At 38.0% G+C, this 22,349-nt stretch overlaps 1 protein-coding gene across 1 annotated transcript in view; it reads right to left on the reverse strand.

Annotated features, from left to right (window-relative positions):
* The window catches only part of Phm (Peptidylglycine-alpha-hydroxylating monooxygenase), a 285,691-nt gene that overhangs the window by 148,307 nt on the left and 115,035 nt on the right, over positions 1–22,349 (reverse strand). Inside the window, exon 3 of the mRNA XM_090406196.1 lies at positions 790–1,014. Within this exon, the coding sequence (XP_090262322.1) occupies positions 790–1,014 (225 nt within the window). The remainder of the gene's footprint in view (positions 1–789; positions 1,015–22,349) is intronic.

Here is a 22,349-nt window from a genome sequence, read left to right on the forward strand (position 1 = left end):
AGAACTTGTACGCACTGTCTGCACACTGGATCACACTGTGTAAAATGACACATGTAACTGATCTATATTTTTATTAATGTATTATATGGTTCAAAAACAACTGATGTTAGAATTGTTCAGACTTTTTTTGTGTGTGTTTCTGAGCAAAACAAAGAATAACAATCTTTTTTTCAAGGGCACATAAGGAATTCTTGGTGGCAATAAGATGATATGGCTTTTAATAGGTACCAAAGCCTCATAATATAGTACTTTGAATAGGAAATAGAAACAGTCCCAAAGACTTTGTGCAGCAATGAACAGATCACGCCGAGTCAAATGACGTGTGATCAATCTACATTAATGTTTCAAAAAAATAATTGATGTTGGAATTGTTTAATTTTTTGTATGTTCTCTAATTTGATGAAGCTGTTAATTGAAGCAAAAGTTTTGTTTCTTACATAATAAATCTATAAGTAAAATCATACAAATATAGTTTAAGGAATGGTTTATAGTTAAAAATATCAGTTTATTTAATGTAAAGATTACTCCAATACTTTTTTAGTAAGTTAAAAGCCAGTTATAAAAGAAATTTTATATACAGTTAGCATAATATTTTAACAGGCTGCTTTATGATAGTTCAAACCTCTTCTTTAAAAAAAGATGAGACATCATTACAAATTTAAAGAGAACATAAATAAATTCATAACTAGAGAAGAGAATCTAAATTTAGAAATAAAAAAAAATTCTAAAATGTCTGAAGTTATGAACCTGAAATTTAAAGAATGGCAAAATTAAACAATATATGCTTACCACTTGGCATTATTAACCTTGGTGCATCACGACCCCAAGCATATATGGTTTCTGATCCAGAAGAACATGTTGGACCTTGTACATATTTTGCTGAATGCCCACCACCCATCTGACCACAGTCCCAAACAACACGTGGAGTATCTCGTTCCCAGTAGCCCGGCAGGGAACAGCCAAAGAGAAGGATATGATGAGCAGTATGCATTGTGGCATTTGGCTTAAATTCCACTGAAAGAGAAATGAGGAAAATTAGACAGTGACACAAACCATTATTAAAATTATTAAACTGGATCTCCTAATGAAGTTAAGATATGCTGTAGGAGATTTGACTTAATTGTCAGAATATTATTGTAACTTGCATAACTGTCACATCACCTTATAGAATTTTTTTCACTATCCACTCTCTCATACAACTTATTTCTCTAACTTTCCATGCAAAACACCCACTCCTCACTATTTCAGTACTATTTTATAAAACAGCTGGCTGATCTCAGTTCTACCTGGTAAGCTCTCTTGAATAATTATGTTTCAGTTATCACTCCTTTTCCTTCAGTAAACAAATTCTGCAGATTATATTCTTTCAGCTTATATTTACAGTTAACATCCTACAGCCCCTCTTATCACATTGGTTATTATATTAATTACCTCTGGACTCAGACTTTCTTCATCTTTTCAAAATTCAGGTTAGAAAATCTGTATAGAGTAGCAGATATGGTCTGACCAAGGCTTTATACAGTAGAACTACCATTTCCACATCTCAATTGTCAGTGTTCTCAGCAAAAGAGCAATTCTCATGAAAATGCCATTTTCACATTTTAAATGTTTCTGCAGTTAATAGGAAGTAAGAGAAGCAAAGAAAGGGATCTTAGGGTGACACAGTTGATAGAAAAAAATTTATCCAACTCAGTTATCAATCCACATGGACCCCCTATAATACAACTCAACCCCCTTCTGATTATAAAGCAATAAAGCTGTGGAACTAGATGGAATTTCACAACAGGTTTTGAGAGGATGTGTTAAGGAACTGACAGCTGTTGACCTGGCTTTTCAATGGAAGTCTTGTTATGGGAAAGGTACCCAAGGAATAGAAGGAGGATAAGATAGTGCCATTGCATAATGGTGGTAGCAGACTGGAAGTGTCAAATTATAGACCAGTTTGTGTTTCATCAGTAGTTGTTAAGATCTTGGAGAAATTAGTGAGGGACCATATACACCATTGGGTAGATGAGGGTAATGTTATCTGTGAGAGTCAACATGGATTTATTAAGGGACAAATCTTTTGTAATATGATTGCTTTTTATAGTAACGTGACAAGAGCAGTTGATGAGGGAAAGGCATATCCTGATATTTTTGGATTTTGCAAAGGCATTTGACAGAATGCCACATGATAAGCTGATATTTAAGTTGCAGCACATGGGTTTAGATGTTGGGTTAGTCAACTGGATTCAGGATTGGCTGTCTGATAGGTATCAGAGAGTTGTGCATGGTGGGGAAATATGAAAGAGGCAGAAGGTTAAAAGTGGGGTCCCACGGGGACCAGTACTGGGACCCGTATTGTTTAACCTTTATATCAATGATAATGTCAGTGGATTGCAAGGGGATATTCAGTTATTTGCAGATGATGTGAAGCTGGGAAGGGTTATTAGTAACAGAGCAGATGTGGCAGCCCTGTAAGAGGATTTGAATAAACTGGACAGATAGGCAAATTAATGGGATATATCAATTTAATTCAGCTAAATATGAAGTCTGGGGTATACCAATGGAAGGCAATGAAATGGATAGGCAAATGAATGGGGGTTTCAGTTTAATGCAGCAAAATGTAAAATTTTGAAGTTTGGGATACATCAAGGGAGGCTGCATACTCAATTGGAGGATTTAGGGAAACAAGAGATCTGGGGGAAGGGGGGTGATGATTGATAGAAACCTGAAATTCAGGGAACATATTGCAAAGGTGGTGAAGGCAACTCAGAGGACTGCAGCAATACTGATAAGGACGCTGACCTGCAGAGATAAAAGAGTTATCATTTCTTGTATAGAGCCCAGACCACACTTGGATTATTGTTCTCAAATTTGGTCTCCAGGATTTGAAGGGGATAAATTAACTGTGGAAGTACAGAGGCAGATAACAAAGATGGTTTCAGGACTGTACAATGTTAGTTATGAGGATCGGTTGAGGGATTATGGACTGCAGAATTTGGTAGATAGAAGGAGAGGTGATATGACTGAGACTTTTAAACTGGTGAGAGGTAGTTACAGGGTTGACACTGGGGAGTTCTTTTGCTTGGTGGAACAGGGTGAGGATGGTTTCTTTGCATGGAGGGTGGTTGAACCATGGAATGCATTACCTGATAGAGTGGTGAGAGCATGAACGATCAATGAATTCAAGGAGTTGTATGTGATAGACTGTGTTTTCTAGGAAAAACCTTCCATGATGAGTCTTTTGACTCCATGGAGGCCTGAATAATAATAATAATAAATAGAAGACAAAAAGATGCAGATACACATTCAGCTAACATCCACACTCATCAACCCAGTATAAAAGCAGTTTATTTCCAATTTTTTAAAAAGATAAACACGTTACCCATATATTATCCAATGTGCACAATACCTATAATATAAATATACGAGTATGAAATGTCTAGAATATTGAACTCATTTATTACTATTCTGTATGACTTAAACCACACATAATATAAATAGTACAATATAATCAAATGCCTTGCAGACATCACCCAGGTAATACCTGCTGTTTGTAGGGCAAATAGTGAAATAGTCAACTACTGGAACAACAGCAGTGAAGATAGGCACCATCAACATAGTGAACAGAAAAAGTGAATGGAAAAGAAGAATTACAGGACCACCAAGATATACTTTAAATAATAACTATAAAATTGCTCTGCAAAGAATAGAGATAGGATTGGATTGTTTTGAATTATGGCCAAAACAACTAAAGCTATGAGGAAATTTAATGTCTGTTGATTGTGTGTATTCTACTGGCTTGCTTGCCTGTCTTTACAGGATGAAAAACCTGATCTAACAAGAGGAAACTTATGTTTCTGCTGGCTATCATCCACTCTGATGCCACAATTCCCAGTCCTTCATAACTCTCCTGTTTCTCTATTCATATACATACTCTCTCACACACACACACACACACACACACACACACACACACACACACACACACACACACACACACACACACACGTTATTTAGTATTTAATGACTAGAACACTGAGAATTAAAAAATAAAAGCAGATTTAATTCACACGACTAGGTTCATCTTTCACAGACTTCTTCAGGTGCAAAAAACATAGAAATAACCAGCAAGATAACTGTAAAGGAACTGACTCTGAACAGTACAAAAAAGCATTAGCAAATAACTGTTAAGCTTCAAGCCTTGATGAGTTTAAAAAAGAATCCTCTCTAACTGTATTATAAGCGTGTTTAAATCTCAAGCACGCCAATACCAGATAGCAGAACAGTGACAATCTGACAAGTTGTAACTAAGATTACTGTTGATATGTACAGGGTTAAGGATTATTTCTTTTAATTCTATTATTTTCCTTTCTATTTAGTCATAACAATGATGAATGTTATTTGACTTTTCCCAGAGAACTGGATGTGGGAGCCCTTTTTCTTTGGAATTTGCAGAAAACAAAACATGGCTAGATAAAGCACTGGCTTGTGTCCTCTTGTAATTGATGTCTCTTTGATGTTCCTCGATGCAAAGTTCAATTGATTTTTCCGACTGGCCAAAGTACAGTTTACCACAATTGCAGAAAATCTGGTTGACACCAGGATATTTGAGGTTGTTATGTCTACTTTTCGGCTGACTTAAAACGGAATGTAGCTTTGGAAGTGTAGTGAAGAAAGTCCATATGTTATATTTTCTTAGAATCATCACCAATTTTGGTGTGACAGAGCTGATGTAAGGAATAGAAATGTTCCCTTTAAAAATTGTAGTATCTTCATTGCAGTGAGGGAGAGGATTGAACAGTAGTTTGTTGATAGTCTTCATTGAGCAGCCATTTAATTGAAATGTAGTATAAGGAAATAGAGTTCATAGTTAAGTTCTTCTTCATCAGAAAGAGGCAAATGAGCCCGATGTCCAAGTGTAGAAATAATCCCGAATTTACAGAAAACCTACCCAGGCAGACAGATATCTTCACGCTCACTTCTACTACTATCCTTCAGAAAAATTCGGGATTATTTCTGACCCTAGGCATACCAAGGGTCAGGAAGATAAACAGAGTAGGGATTAAATGGATGAGTAACTGCAGGAAAAGAAAGCATTGTGGAAGGAAGTGCTTTATGTTGCTCATGAGTAACATAAAGCACAAGCAAGAAGGGTAACTAGTTTAGTAAGGAAGACTAAATTAGATTTTGAGAGAAAATTAGCTAAGCAGGTCAAAGTAAATCGAAAAGAGAGTTTTTTGCTATATAGCAAATAAGAGAAAGAATGATTATGGAAAGATTTCTTTACTCGATGCTGATGGTAGAAAAGTGGCAGAAGAAATAGTTCAGTTACTAAGTGATCACTCTGCAAGGATATATCATCCAGGTATCCTTGTAGTTACTGATGTGAGAACTGAGGTAGATGAACTGGAGGTGTTTTTTTTTTTTTTCTTTCTTTCATCAGAACACATGACCTATAGCACATTAGTACTGTGTGGCCAAGAGGAATAGAAGAAAGAAGGAATCTGTTCACATTTTGCTTGAACAGTTCAAAAGGACAGAAGTAGAAGGAATGAAAGAGGAGGCAGTGAAGTGAGTTTCAAGATGGACTGTAAAAAGGTGTTGGTTAGCAATGGCTCTTGTTTAATGGTTTTGGAGCAGAGTGTGTGTGTGTGGGGGGGGGGGGAATAATAGTGGACAATTCAGCGCGGCACTGTCCATGAAAGTATCTGTAGAAGAGGCACAATGCAGAAACTGGACATGATGGGAAAGGGACTGAAGTGGGTAAGTGAGTGAGTCAGAGAAAGGCATCATTAATTAGCCAGATTGCCCTCTTCTAGACAGAAGAAAGCAATCTTAGAGAGGAATAGTGCTACCACTGAAGATTTGAGGAGGAATATTTAGTTGTTTGCTGATGATGATGATGCAAAACTGAGGAGGGTAATAATTGATAAAGGTGATATAGATATCTTGCAGGATGATTTAAATAAATTGGCAGTGTGGGCAAAGGACAATAGTTGTCAACTGAATGTTGTAAAATGCAAGATAATGCACTTTGTGATGAAAAGATTACATACTTCGCATCATACTGATGGTACTAGTTTACACGAAATTGATGAGGCTAGGGAAATTCCGAGGACACATTGCAAGAGTTGGAAAAATAGCTCAGAAGATTACTTGGATGCTAAAGAACACATTGACAAGTAAAGATAGAGAGGTTATTATCCCTCTTCATAAGGCTATGATTTGGCCACATGTTGACTATTTTTCACAGATTTAGTCACCTGCATTTCTAGGAGACTGGGAGGTGGTGTAGAGAATTCAGAGATGGTGACAGGTCTGTGGAATATATCCTATGAAGATAGACTGCACCATGCAGAGTTTAGCTAACAAGCAGAGGAGAGGGGACATAATAGAAACTTGTAAGTTACTAAAAGGGATTCTATAAGATTGATACAAAAGAAATTTTTCAGTACATGGGAGTAGGGAGAAAACAATGGGTCACACTTGGAAGTTGTCTAAGAGTGTGGTTAGTAAGGGTGTGCAGACTAGGTTCTTACTTGGAGATGGATTGCCAGAGGTGGCTGTGACCATCCATCACAGTGAATAAGTTTGAATATATGTACGATAGGAATTGTGTTAACGGATGGTGTGGGTCTCTCATGAAGAGTTTTAACTTCATGGAGTACCTGTATAAATAATAATAATAACTGATGTTAAGCAAACAAGAGGGGGAAGTGAGAGTTATCAGAATGATAGGAAAGAGAGATTAGGAGAACCACTAGATAAGAGGGATTAAGAGAAAGATAGTGCAAGAGCCAGATATGAGCATATGACAGGAAGACAGGTAAGTGGTAATGCAAGGAGGAGAAGAGAGAGAGATGCAGGTGAGCAATATAAAGAACAGAGCAGTCATAGGTGTGATGTATGGCGATTCAATGATTGGTGGAGTGTGAAATAGAATGCTAGGGTATTGCTTTGCCTGGAGGAATGATAGAGAGTGACTATAGCAATTAAGCGAGGTGATAGCAAGAGATTTGAGGTTTATGCTTGAGTTTTTATGGCAAGCGACTCCAGGGAGCCCTTAGACTCATCGAGAGAGGCCCTAAACATCATGTCCACACAACTATATAACATTCTCACAGTATCTATCATACCTTCCCTTGAACTCACTCACCATCATAGCACCCACAACAGACTTTGGCAGCTTATTCCACTCATTTACCACTCTAAAAGTAAAGAACCCAGCTCTAACACCCCTGCTAACCACACTCTTGCCCAGCTTCAACAGATGTCCCCTAGTTCTCCCACCACCAGTCCTGATCTCAAAAATATCCTCTGAATTTATCCCATAGAATCCCTTTAGCAATTTGAATGTCTCAATCATATCGACCCTTTTCCGCCTATCAACTAGTTTCTGCAACCCACAAATCTTCAACCTGTTCTCATATGGTTCATTCCATAGACCGGCTATCATCTTAAGTCACTCGCCTCTGGATCCTCTCCACCTCCCCACATCAAGAAGGAACCTAGGTGACCAAATCTGGGCACAGTAGTCGAGATGAGGTCTTATCAAGGCTCAGTACAGAGGTACAATAACTTGCTTGTCTCTGCTCGTCAAGGTATTTTTCAACAACCAAGTGAGTTGATGAGCTGATTTAGCTACTTTTGCAATGTGCAACCTAAACTTCATCTCCCTATTCACCAACACTCCCAAGTCCCTGGCCTCATCAATCTCTTGGAGTACAGTTCCACCAATGTGGTATACTGCTGCTAACTTTTCACCCCAAAATGCATAACCTTACATTTTGTCACATTAAATTGACATCCATTCTCCTTAGCCCAGAACTCCAATCTATCTAAGTTGTCCTGCAAGACTTTGACATCTTCTGCATTCACTATCGCCCTACCCAACTTTGCATTATCAGCAAACAAATGAACTGTTCCTCTTAGATCCTTCCCTATATCGTTAATGAACAAATTAAACAGCAGTGGTCCAAGAACAGAACCCTGCGGCACACCACTAGTCACAGGCCGTCTTTTGGACTCTACTCCTGAATAAACTACTCTTTGATATCTCTCCATCAACCACCCACCTATCCATCTCACCAACCCTATATCCATTCCCATATGTTTTAGTTTACGGATTAGAATTTCATGTGGTATCCTGTCAAACGCCTTTGCCAGTCCAGCAGTATCACTGTAAACCCATTACCCTTATCCAGTTCAGCCGTCACTATGTTATAAAGCTTGAGCAAGTTACTGAGGCATGATCTACCCTTCACAAAGCCATGCTTTCCCCATACAGTATCTCATTTTCATCAATCCATTCCTGTATTTTTCCCTCGACTACTTTCTCCAAGACCTTGACAACGACTCCTGATATGCTGATCGGTCAGTAATTTGCAACCGTAGTCTTGGATCCTCCTTTATGCAGTGAAACTATTTTTCCCTCTTTCCACACCTTCGGGACTAAACCAGACCCGAGACCCAGATTAAACAACATGGTCAAGGGCACTGATAATTCTTTAGCCACTTCACGCACGACCCGTGTCATATACCAACCAATCCCACAGATGTGTACACATTAAGGTTCTGTAATAGACTAGTCACCTCCACTTCATTCATCACTATTCCCGTATAAACTAATGGTTCCTTCATTTTTTCATTGTCACCACCTGGATGATATGCTTTTGCAAAATGCGCGCTCAGTAACTCCACTATATCGACTGGTTCAGTGAAGTCTTTACCATCATCATTCCTTAAAATCATTTTGCCATGTACAGTTTTTTTCTTGCTTGCAGCATATTGAAAGAACTGTTTGGGATTCTCTTTATCTTGCATAGCTAGTTTCCTTTCATAATCCGCTTTTGCTTTTTTTACCACACTCGTTACCCTTCTGGCCTGCACTTTATACCGTTCGTGTGCCTAGAGGTCACCTCTTTGTTTAAATTCCCTCCACAGTTGTTTCTTTTTTTTGCAGCTCAAGCTTAATGGTGTTATTCATCCATTTAACCCCTACTTGTTTTACTATTCGGACCCTAGGTATACAATCAGCCATAACCTCCTGTAAATGCTCCTTGACCACTTCCCATGCTCTATCGACATCCAGCCCTTGCAGTTGTACATGCCATGGCACTGATCCAAGCAATCTCCTAAGCTTGTCATACTTGCCAGCATGGTAATTCCACATATAACCTGTCTTAATCGAAAATTCCACACCTTTAGTCACCTCCCAGGTCAAGACCTTATGATCACTCTCACCAATAGGTGGCAACATGGTCATATTCATTACAGTCAAATTCTCAGATGCTATTACCAGATCAAGCACTCTCACACCCATGGTAATTTCAATTACATGCTGTCCCAGATAGTTATCCCTTAATAATTGAATAAAATCCATTTTCTTCCTCACATGTGTACTCTCCTCCTTCCAATCAATGTTACCATAGTTGAAATCCCCCATAATAATTACCCCTCCTTCCACTCATTTCATTAATTTGTTTTTGCATACTATCTCCACCATCTATTCCATCACCTGGTATGATAATGTATATGATAATGATAATGTATAAATATAATAAATATATATGTATATATATATACACACATATATATATACACACATGTTGTCCCAAAATTCATGCAAGATTTAAATTTAGCACCATTTGTGCAGTAAAGTATTGCCAATGAGGAAAAAAAAGACAGCGTGACAGCTGACAGTTCAGGGTTATTAAAAATGACCACACACAGCGAAGAGAGTTCGTTGAATGGATTATGGAACAACAACAAGTGGATGCTTATTTTTCGAACAAAATCATCTTCAGCGATGCGGTTCATTTTCATCTTGATGGCTTCGTTAATCGACAAAATTGTCGCATTTGGGGCTCAGAAAATCCACGAGTGATTGTTGAGAAACAAATGGATCCACAACGTGTCACTGTTTGGTGCGGATTTTGGGCTGGAGGCATCATCGGTCCATTCTTCTTCGAAAATGCAGCTGGTAAGGCAATGACAGTTAATGGTGCTCGCTATCGCGACATGATAATCCATTTTTTTTGTGCCTAAATTGCAAGATATGGATGTGGACGACATGTGGTTTCAACAAGACGGTGCCACATGCCATACAGCCTGCTATCGTGACATGATAATCCATTTTTTTTGTGCCTAAATTGCAAGATATGGATGTGGACGACATGTGGTTTCAACAAGACGGTGCCACATGCCATACAGCCCGAGAAACAATTCAATTACTGCATGAGTCATTTCCTGGTCGTGTAATTTCCCATTTTGGTGATCAGAATTGGCTGCCCAGATCATGTGACTTAACAGCATTGGACTTTTATTCTTTGGAGTTTTTTGAAGTCTAAGGTTTATGCCAACAAGCCCAATACCACCCACGCCTTGAAGGAGGAAATGGAACATTGTATCAACGAAATTCAGCCACATTTATGCAAAACGGTCAGGGAAAATTTCGACATAAGAGTGTGTATGTGCCAGGAAAGCCGTGGAGGCCATTTACCCGATATACTATTCCATGCATAATCCTATACTGTATACTTTATGAATCAATAAGAAATTACAATTTTTAATTAAAAACCTGTGTTTTCTATCAAAATTACTTCTTGTGTGAATTTTGGGTGTCCCAAAATTCACACAAGAAGTAATTTTGAATTCGTTTGAACACAAGAAGTAATCACACAAGAAGTGTGTGTGTGTGTGCGTGTGTAAATAATAAATATAAATATAATGATAATTATTATTATTATTATTATTATTATTCAGGCCTCCATGGAGTCCAAAGACTCATCGTGAGCGGTACTTCCTAAGAATATAAAGTCTGTCAAGACTCATCGAGGGGAGGTTCCCCTCTAAGAAACACAAAGTCTATCATAGCACTCCTTAAACTCACTGACCGTTCTTGCCCTCACCACTCTATCAGGTAATGCATTCCACGGCTCAACCACTCTCCATGCAAAGGAAACACTCCTCACCCTCTTGCTCACAGTTTCCTTTCATAACGTCCAGGGATGACCTCTTGTCATCACTCCTTCCCGCTGTTCAACAAGTGAAAGAACTCCCCAGTGTCGACCCTGTAACCACACCTCAACAGTTTAAAAGTCTCAATCATATCACCTCTCCTTCTTCTATCCGCCAAACTCTACAGTCCTGAGACCATCTTTGTCATCTGTCTTTGTATCTTTTCCACAGTTAATTTATCCGCTTCAAATCATGGGGACCAAATCTGAGAACAATAATCCAAGTGTGGTCTGATCAGAGACTTATACAACAGAATGATAACACTCTTATCTCTGCAGGTCAGAGTCCTTCTCATAATTGCAGCAATCCTCTGTGTTACCTTTGCCACCTTTGCAATATGTCCCCTAAACTTCAGGTTTCTATCAATCATCAACCCCAGATCTCTTGTCTCCCCAACTTCCTCCAGTATAACTCCTCCCATAGAGTATGCAGCATCCCATCGATGTTTCCCAAACCTCAAGACCTTACACTTTGCTGCATTAAACTGAAGCCCCCATTCATCTGCCCATCTATCTAGCTTATTCAAATCCTCCTGCAGGGCTACCACATCTGCACTGTTACTAATAATCCTTCCCAGCTTCGTATCATCTGCAAACAACTGAATATCCCCTTGCAATCCACTGGCAATGTCATTGATATAAAGGTTAAACAATATCGGTCCTAGTACTGAGCCCAGTGGGACCTCACTTGTAACCTTCTGTCCCCTTGAAACTGCTCCACCATACACAACTCTCTGATACCTATCAGACAGCCAATCCTGAATCCAGTTGACCAATCTGACATCCAGACCCATGTGTTGCAACTTAAATATCAGCTTATCATGTGGCACCCTGTCAAATGCCTTTGTTAAGTCTAAGAAAATTGCAGTATATGCCTTTCCCCCATCTAATGTTCTTGTAACTTTATTATAAAAGGCTAGCATATTGATAAAACAAGAGCGCCCTTTCACAAATCCATGTTGACTCTTACAGATAACATTACCCTCATCTGCCCAGTGCTGTATACGGTCCCTCACTGCTTTCTCCAAGATCTTAACAACTACTGATGACACACAGACTGGTCTATAATTAGGCACTTCCAGTCTGTTACCACCCTTATGCAACGGCACTATCTTACCTTCCTTCCATTCCCTGGGCACCTTTGCCGAAGCCAGACTTTCATTGAAAAGCCAGGTTAAAGGCACTGTCAGTCCCCTAGCACATTCTCTCAAAACTCATAGTGAAATACCATCCAGTCCAAAAGCTTTATTGACATCCAGAGTTCTCAGTATCTGAAACACTCTCCTCCTGTACCTCTAAACCTTGAACCTGCCCTATCCCTCTAGTATTAAAACTGACTCCTCCAGGATGAAATACTCCAATAAAGTGGTCATTGAACAATTGCACTATGTCCTCTGCATCAGTCACTCTATTTCCATTTTTATCCCACAATATCATTCTTCCACAGTCATTTCTCCTTCTACTGGCCACATACCAAAAAAATTCCCTAGGATTTTCTTTGGATCTTAGGGCCAATCTCCTCTCATATTCCAGTTTCGCTTTCCTTACCACACTAGTCACTCTTCTGGCCTGTGTCTTGTATTCTTCACGCATCCTCTCTTTACCTGTCTCCTTATATCTCTTCCATAGCCTCTTTTTCACATGCAATTCCTGTTTAATATTGTTTGTCATCCACTTTACTCCAAATTGTGTCCTCTTCTTCACTCATGGTGTACAACTTACCATTGCTTCTAACAAATATTCTTTCACAATTTCACGCACTAACGATATCCCGGCCTTCCAATTCCTCTCTCCATGAAACTTCTCGAAGTTGACGTCTAAGACTATTATAATCACCTGCATTATAATTCCACATAAGTTCCCGTCTCTTTGATACTCCTGCATGTCTATTCATTTTCCAAATCAAAACCATATGGTCTCTCTCCCCAACTGGTGGGAGAGATGTCGTCTCAGTTATTATCAACTCTTCTGATGCTATAACCAAATCTAAAACTCTTAAACCTCTTGTTCCCTGTGTTACATGTTGCCTAAGACATTTGTCCCTCAAGAATTCTAGAAATTCCATTCCACTATTGAAATCTTCCTCATGCATCTTCCTCTCTCCAATTTATACTACTGTGGTTAAAATCTCTCATAACAATCATTCTTCTTGCACTTGCCAAACTTAGCTGTCTAAACATCTCCTGGTCCCCATCCTCCGTGCTCCTGGGTCTGTAGCAACACCCCACTAAATATCCTGTCTTGCCTACCTCTACCTCACACCATATGCTCTCAAAATCATTTGTCTCACTTCCTTCCAAAAGCCTCCACTCTTGGAGGACATAGGTCATCACTTATCATAAGCAGTACCCCACCACCACACTTTCCCATCCTATCCTGACGAAAAATAGTATACCCAGCGACTTCTATTCCTGTTATTATATCTCCTTCTGTCAACCACATCTCAGTGATCCCAATAATTTTTGGCCAGGCTGATGCTATCTGCGCCACCAATTCCTCTCCCTTATTCCAGATACTCCTGGCATTAGTATAAAGCATATAAATGCCATTGTTTCTATATCCAGCATTATCCCTTCTAGACTCCACTGGGCTCAGCGTTACCTGATATCGTCTCCCTTCTCCCAAGTATCCATTCCCACAAGAGGCCACCCCTGCTATCATCCTCCCTGGGACACACTGACTCTTTCAGAACAGCAATCTCTCCAGATGCCTACGTTCTTCCTCATTCAAATGTAAACGGTCTCTCGCATACAATTCCTCTCTTTTCTCAAATGCACTTCAAGCATCCACATATACCAGTCCTCTCTTGTCACACATTCTTGCTATTATGCCATTCAATATCACCACTCTTCTGCTCAGCTCATCATTATCATACCTAGGCAACACTCTGTCTTCTTCCGTGCAGTCTCAAGCAAAAACCTCATATCTCTCACTGCCCAACTTACATTACCACTCAAGTCATTCGTTCCTACCATCACAATCATCTCATCCACCCTTTCACCTCTCTTAATTGCCATAGCCACCCTTTCTAATGTTCCTCCTGGCAAACACTCCTCACGCATCCTATCTTGAACACGGATCATTGAGTCGCCATACATTATACCTCTTACCATTCCCTCTCTCCTATTATTTCCATTCTCTCCTCTTCTTTCATTCCCATAGGTCTCTCTCATTCCCTCTCCTCTACTGCTATTCTCTCTTCTAGCACTCCCATACATCTCTCTCCTACTGTTTCCATTCTCTCCTCTTCTAGCACTTCCATATCTCTCTCTCTCTCTCTCTCTCTCATTCTCTCTCTTCTACTGTTTCCATTCGCTCCTCTTCTAGCACCCCTATACCTCTCACTCATACTCCCTAAATTCTCTCTCTTTCTCCTACTCTGATTCTCCTTGCATTTATCTCTTCCATTCTCCTAATCTTATCTTTCATACTTCTGCTCTCATTCACAAGACATTCCACCTCCTCTTTCAACTCATCTATCTCCCTCTGCAGGTCAGTCACTCTTAATCTAAATTCATTCTCCCAAACAAAACCATCTCCTAAACTTTCACAGTCACTCTTACCTTCCACACTATCAACTACTATTTTCTCATCATGAAGGTTGTTTTCTTGATCATAAATTAGTAAATAATAATATTTGGTTAACCGATCAAGTGTTGATCAATTTTATTAATTAACTGAACCAACTAGTTTCGCCACACTTATCTGTTGGCTTCTTCAGGGCACTTACATATAGGTTTAGACACTCTCACAATTATGCGTAACTGCAAAACTGACAAGAATAAAAACTGACTAGAATAATTACAAATAAAATAGTATCGAACGTGAGTGAAACACATATCGCATGTACAAGATCAGCTAGCTGTTGCTGAGGAACCTTCTTCAGTTTGTATTAAAGTTCATTTCTTCCATTTTTAAGGCTCTGATTAGGGTTTTCCATATCTCTGGGAGTATTATGCCTTGATTTCTGTTAAGGTTCACAGTAGAACGGGCGACTGTGGCTGCTTCTTTGAACATTCTCGAATGGTAATCTTCCTCTAAGTAAGGGAAACAGCTTTTATCCCACTCGATGACATGGTTAGTTGTGGAGAAATGAGACGATAGGCCAGAAATGTCCTGTCTGTTGTTTTTGACATAGCCAATGTGCTCCTTTTGCCTGATTTCGAGGCTTCTCGAAGTCTGTCCGATGTAATTAGAGCCACATGAGCATGGGATATTATAGACTCCAGCATATTTGTAGAAAGGATGGTTGTCTTTTGGAGATCTTAGTAGTTTACGAATAGTATCTATAGGCTGAAATGCTACTCTTATTTTGTGTTGTTTGAGGAGATTGGCGAGCTTGTTGGAGATGCCACTTACATACGGAATTGCAATCATTTTTATATATTGAATCTCTTCTTGTTCTCTTTGTGGTGGTTCAGAGAAAAGGATTTTATTGACTAGTCTTCTTGGATAGCCATTCAAGTACAGATTGTTGGAAATAAATTTTAACTCATCTTGAAGGGTCTTGTTGTCCGTTGTGACGCAAATAGCTCTTTTCTTTAACATGTGTATAATGCTGAGTTTATGTGATATGTGGTGAGAGGAGTTAAAATGTAGGTAGCGACCTGTATTGGTCGGTTTTCTGTACACCGATAGATTTAAACTGCCATCAGTTTGTTTTTTGATTAAGATGTCTAAAAACGGAAGTTGTTTTTCTCTTTCAAGTTCCAGAGTGAATTTAATAGAATGATGGAAAGCGTTGATCTTTTTGAGAAAATCATATATGTCATCTTTGTTATTGTTCCATATGATAAAGATATCGTCCACATATCTAAACCAAATTTTAGGTCTAGGAAAAATTTGTGATAGGATTTTGTTTTCTAAGTCTTCCATAAAGAGGTCAGCACATGAAGGTGAGAGTGGGCTTCCCATTGCCAAGCCTGTTAACTGTTGATAGATTTTATTTTTCCAAGAAAAATAATTGGAGTTTAGGCAGTGAGCAAACAATACGGTTATATCTCGTGGGAACAAGGTACTTAAGATATTAATGACCTCTACTACGGGAACGTTTGTAAAGAGAGAGGTGACATCTAAGCTGGCTAGAAGATCATCATACTTGATGTTTTTTAGCTTTTCTACGAAATGTCCAGAGTTTTTGATGTAACTCTCTGAGTTGTGGATGTATTGCTGTAGGAGTTTCGAGAGATGTTTTGACAATAAGTAGGTGGGCGAGTTGATTGCATCAACGATTGGGCGTAAAGGAATACCCTCTTTGTGCACTTTTGGAACTCCATAGAGTCTCGGAGTTAAAGGATGCATCGATTTTAGTTTTTTAATCAAGTCTGTTGGCCAGTTAGATAAATTGCGTAGTAATTCATTGGTATCATTGTGATTTTTTAATGTTGGATCTTTTGTTAAAAGACGGTAAACAGACAAGTCAGAAAGTAGATGGTTAACTTTGTCTTCATAGTCCTTTGAGTTCAGTATTACAGTACTGTTTCCTTTATCTGCTTTAAGTATTATGATGTCTTTGTTGTTTTTTAAATCACGAATAGTTCTTTTATCCAGTGATGAGAAGTTTTGTTTTGTGGAATAGGGTGCGGAAAGTATTATGCAACTTTTTAATCTTAGATCATTTGCTGTGTGAGGCGGTAATAATGAGATTCCTTTTTCTAGACTACAGATGAAATCTATCTTGGGAATCTGTTGTGGAGCTATTGCATAGTTGAAACCCTTTTTGAGACTGTCGATTTCAGGTTTCTTTAAGATGTGGTTTGAAAAATTAAGAATAACTTGGTTGTCTGGTAGAGAAGGTTTAGACTCATTGTGGGTGGTATAGAGGTGGTTAAATTTTTTAATCTGGGTCTGTCTGCTTTTGTTAAAAACTTTGGTGAAACTGGTGTTGATCATTTTATCTAAGACTTGCCAAATTTCCGCATCTAAAGAGCTGGATAGATCCATGAACAGTTCATAACATTGTGAGTCAATTTGACTAAGCACAAATCTTGTGTGATGTAACCTTTCACGAATGAGGAGCATCGATGTCTTGAAATAAATATTTTTAGCTTGTCTAGTATTGAAAAGAGGTTTAAGATGTAAAAAAAACTTAGGAATTATGCAGTTATCACGGCAACGTTTTAAAAAAGTGAGATGGTTTAGTAACCTTGTCCTTTTTACATTTTAGGATTTCAAAACGGCGTACCTTGATTTTCGTATCACCATTGACTCTATTCATCATGAAGGTTGTTTTCTTGATCATAAATTAGTAAATAATAATATTTGGTTAACCGATCAAGTGTTGATCAATTATTATTTTCTCATTCATATATATCTTTTTTTCATTCTCTCCTATTACACTACTTGTCTTTCTACATTCATTCCCCGTTCCTGGAGCAACAAAGTCGGATATCGATATTTCTAATGCACTTATTTCCTCCAACTGTCTGCATTTTGCGCATATACACTCTCTGCTCTCTTTCACAAGCCACATATCTAATTCCCGAGACGCATACATGCCGCAAGTACTGCATGCCACAAAGTCCCTTATGATATTGCTAATAATTGAGTTCTTAAATGGTGGAGGACTTGGCGATAAGCCACTTGCGACTGCTGCTGAATCCGTCATCATTCCTTACTGCCGAGTAGCGTAATCGTTAATTATTCAATTAATAAATTCCGTTAAATAAATAGGAAAAAAAGTACAAATAATTACAAGCAAAACAAAATATTTAAGTACACTAAATAAAATAAAATAAAATATAACTAAATACAGTAATGAAAACTTAGCTTCGTTTTGTCTGCCACCGTTATGCATTCGATTCCGAAGGTAACCAAAATATATTATATCGCGACAGCAACTAACTTCCAAAAAACAACCACTGAAGTACACTCGTATTCAGAGAAATGATTTAGCACTCAAAAACGTAGAAAAACGGGAAAAAAACGGACTAATCACCAATTAAAAATCACTTTCTTCTACACAGCTCAAATTCACCGCCACATGCATAAAGTATCAAGTCCCAAAGTTTCATACTCTGCCTATGCAGAAGTAAGCAGTAAATGTACATCAACTATGAGCAAATCCAACTTTATAAGACCCACTGGCAGTAAACTCATCTTTTGTCCAAATGGTATCTGTGCCTTCTGGTCCTGCGTCTTCTCTTCATAATGTATAAAGATATGATAATGTAGATGATGGGGAAAAGTTTTCATGCCATTCATCAATAATGAATGGCATGAAAACAATGTTTCAAAAGAGACACCTGAATTATGTAGATGCTTGGAGTGCATTTGAGGATAGAAGAGAACTGCATGCTAGAGATGGACTACATTTGAATGAGGAAGGATATAGGCATCTGGAGAGAATGTTTTTCTTGGACAAGTAAGAGTATTAGTGCAAGAAAACTAGAGTTTTCAAAATGGATTGAAGCAGGGACAGTGGAAATAGACACCGAGGAGATGGGGAGGGGATGTATGTTGTTATGCAGACCTAAATGGAATCTGGAGGGTATAATATTATTGTTGCACAGGCACTTCCATGCTACTTTACTTGAAAACAGTAAATTTCACACACACACAAGCATGCAAAAAAACATGCAAGTTTTTCATCACAAAACAAGTAAATTTTTAATAACATATCTATTTGAATTAAACTGCAGTCATCATTTCCAATAAATAAATGCACTCATTTAGTTCAATATTAACCACCTTCATACATTCATTCACACAAGTATAGATACACTCTCCAATATGGACTGGGTCACCAAGGGAGTAGTAGACCCAAACCTCCTGCAATGGGAGAGGCATTCGCCCTGCAGTGGGTAGAAAAATATGCTGTTCATCATCATATATATGAAGCACTATATAGTATTCTTCTTCTTCCTTTTTACTTATTAGGCCTAATGGCCTGTTACAGAAATGTCCTTAGCCCTTCCAAACCATACTCATTCTGAGGAAAAAGTGAGCAGAAGTTGATGGCTTTTGCGAGGGACCAGAAGGCACAGATACCATTTGGACAAAAGATGAGTTTACTGCCAGTGGGTCTTATAAAGTTGGATTTGCTCATAGTTGATGTACATTTACTGCTTACTTCTGCATAGGCAGAGTATGAAGCTTTGGGACTTGATGCAAGCCACCTCTGGTAAGCTGAGTTTTTCTTGTTCAACTGCTTTCATGCATCTCCTTTTAAATCAAGTATTGGAAAGTGTATCAGAATTTTGGATGGAATGAGAGATGAATGCCTTCATGCCAGTGCTGATGATTTCTGTGACTCACTCAGTACAGGTGTCTGGGTCAGAACAACAGAAATAATAGCCATCATGGAAAGGAGAGTAGTAGTTCCAGAGGTCATCCTACTTGGTACCTTTATAGTGCCAAAGGATAAGAGGCTGGGTGTGGTTAGAGGAGGGAGGCATTCTGTGAAACTGAAAACTTCCACAAGATTGTGGTCCGATTTGCCAAGAGGAGAGGTAACCTACAGTGTGTCTGGAAGGAGAACTAGTTAAAAAATAAAAATCAACAGTATTAGGAAAGTGCAGAGAATTATAAGAAATTCGGCTAGGTAGGTAGATAAGTGTGCGATTTGCATTAGATCATTGCTATAGCAAAAGCTTAATTGGAGTTTTGGACATGCAGGACACCTACGAAGATGACCTATGTATTTGGATACCTGCATTGAAGATGCAGTTTCGTGGAGAGGAAGGTGAAGAGGTCAGAGCAGTTTTCAGAGTTTGGAAACCAGTAAATGCAGCAAATGAATGTTACCAAGTGGAGCAATGAAACCTTCACCCAGAGAACATCAAAAGCAAGCAATTCTAAATTTGTCATTCTACTGGACAAAAGATGAGTTTACTGCCAGTGGTTCTTATAAAGTTGGATTTGCTCATAGTTGATGTACATTTACTGCTTACTTCTGCATAGGCAGAGTAAAGCTTTGGTACTTAATGCAAGCCATCTCCAGTAAGCTGAGTTTTTCTTGTTCAACTGCTTTCATGCATCACCTTTTAAATCAAGTATTGGAAAGTGTATCAGAATTTTGGATGGAACGAGAGATGAATGCCTTCATGCCAATGCACGATTTTTGGTCGATCTTTTATGTATTCCTCCTTACTTACAAATTTAATTAAAACTGAAAACATGATATTTTATTTATCATTATTTTGTATTATTTTTAATTCGCTTTAAGTATTGCTGTTGTTTATTTTTTTCTTCTTAAAATTGTCAAATCTGTAATTTTCTTATAAGTCGGGTAAATGAGTTAATTTGGATCAGTGGAAATCAAACAGCGAGCTGAGTGAATACAATTATAAGCAAAGTGTAAAAACTCGATTGTAGCTTAAATATTAAATATTCCCAAGCACATTACATCGATTTTTTACTTAGGTTAAGTCCCATGTGAATATTGTAAAAAAAAAAACTTTGTTTGTATTAGATGTTTTTGTAAATAACTCTTTTGAAGCTAACTATATATACTGCTTTAATAAGAATATGTTAGATGTTAAAAACAATGGCAATGTTTTTGTCGCCAAAGCTGTACATAGCGACATTAGAAAGATATGAGAAAGGCTTGCAGGCTCAGTGCAAACATCTCCGAAGTCAGTAAGAAAGAGGTCAAACAACTTTCCGATGGCCAGCAACTTACAATCGAAAGAAAGCAGAGGAGAACAAAAGGCGTGCTGAACTTGAAACTTAAGATGAAAGACTCATACTGATTCTTTGGGGGTTGCCAAACTTCGTGTGAGGTCCCAGAGGAGGCCTAATAAAAAGGGACTGAAGCAAGCAGAAGGGGTCCCGGTTCCAGAATTGCTGTCAGAGTGGAGGCCGCCCGGTCCAGAGTCGCCGACAGAGAGACTGCCTGGATCCACGTTGCTTGAGAGAGGTGTTTCCCCGCTTCCAGAAAGGAGTTTCTCGGTTCGAGATGTCGCTAGAGAGAGAGAGAGAGAGACTACTTCTAGGCCACAGACAAGGTTTCAAATTGCCGAAAGCAAGAGTGCCAATTGCCAGAGAAAAGTTTTCAGGCCAGGTTAATGTCAGACATTCACCAGTGTGTTGCGTTTTCATTACAATTTGATGAATCAAACAACTTCACTGATATTGCTCAGTTAATGGTATTTATTCGCATGGTATTTCAAGATTATTCAAATAAAGAACTTTTGAAAATTATACCATTATTGGGAAGGACTAGGGGAGAAGACATTTTTTCGGCATTTGATGAATTTGTGAAACAACACAAACTTCCGCTTTTAAACTTGTGTCTATTATTACTGATGGTGCTCCTGCAATGATAAGTAATAAATCAGGCTTCATTTCATTATGTAAAAACGATGATAAATATCCAGATTTTTTAACGTCCCACTGTATTATTCACGAACAAGTACTGTGTAGTAAATGATTAAACACAAAAGTTGTTTTGGATATTACATTTAAAATTGTAAATTCTGTTCGAGGAAAATCCCTACAACGGCGGTTTTTTAAATGACGGGCAGATGATGATAGGGAACTTCTGTTGTACAATAATGTTCGCTGGCTCAGCAGAAGTCAATTTTTAAGATTTCTTATATTAATTAATGATATAAAAATTTTTCTTGATGAAAAAGGAGATATTTATCCACAATTCAGTGATAAAAGATGGTTGTTACACTTATCATTTTTAGTAGATTTCTGTATGCAAATAAGCAATTTAAATTTAGAGTTACAAGGTAGAGATAAAAATTTAATTGACATGTTAAGTTCAATAAAAACTTTCCAACAATACTTACTTTTAAAGAAAAATAGAAATGACCGCAAATTTAGACATCTCCCATATTTATTAAAATTTTTTGAACAAAATCAAGAAATGCTTTGCTATGATTTAAAAGAATTTATTCGTGAAATAGAATTAGTTCAGGAAGAAATAAATTCAAGATTTAAAGATTTTAATAAAACTGAAATGATTGTATCTTTTATCAATAATCCATTTCAAGAAAACTTGAACATCACAGAAATTTCAAATAAAATTAGTGGGCTGTTTGATATAAACCAAGCTGAAGAAGATCTTGAGATAATAAACATTCAGAATAGTTTACATTTAAAATCAATAAACAATGAAGTCATTTGGAAGTATGCACATGAAAAATTCCCAATATTATATGATATTGTGCGAAAAATTCTGTCGTGTTTCGGATCGACATACTTGTCAGAATCCGCTTTTTCAAATATGACCGTCATAAAAAATCAATTAAGAAACCAAATTACAAATGATGGATGATTGTCTGCGATTGACTTCTTCATATCAACTTGACTATGAAAATATTGAGAGGCCCAAACAATGCCAAATTTCACATGAACTTTTTTTTTAATCAACCAGCATTTCCTGTAACTTGTGAG

Source organism: Typopeltis vanoorti, chromosome 16, assembly GCF_054136105.1.
Source record: "Typopeltis vanoorti isolate ZY-2024b chromosome 16, IOZ_Tvanoo_1.0, whole genome shotgun sequence".
Classification (NCBI taxonomy): Eukaryota; Metazoa; Arthropoda; class Arachnida; order Uropygi; family Thelyphonidae; genus Typopeltis; species Typopeltis vanoorti.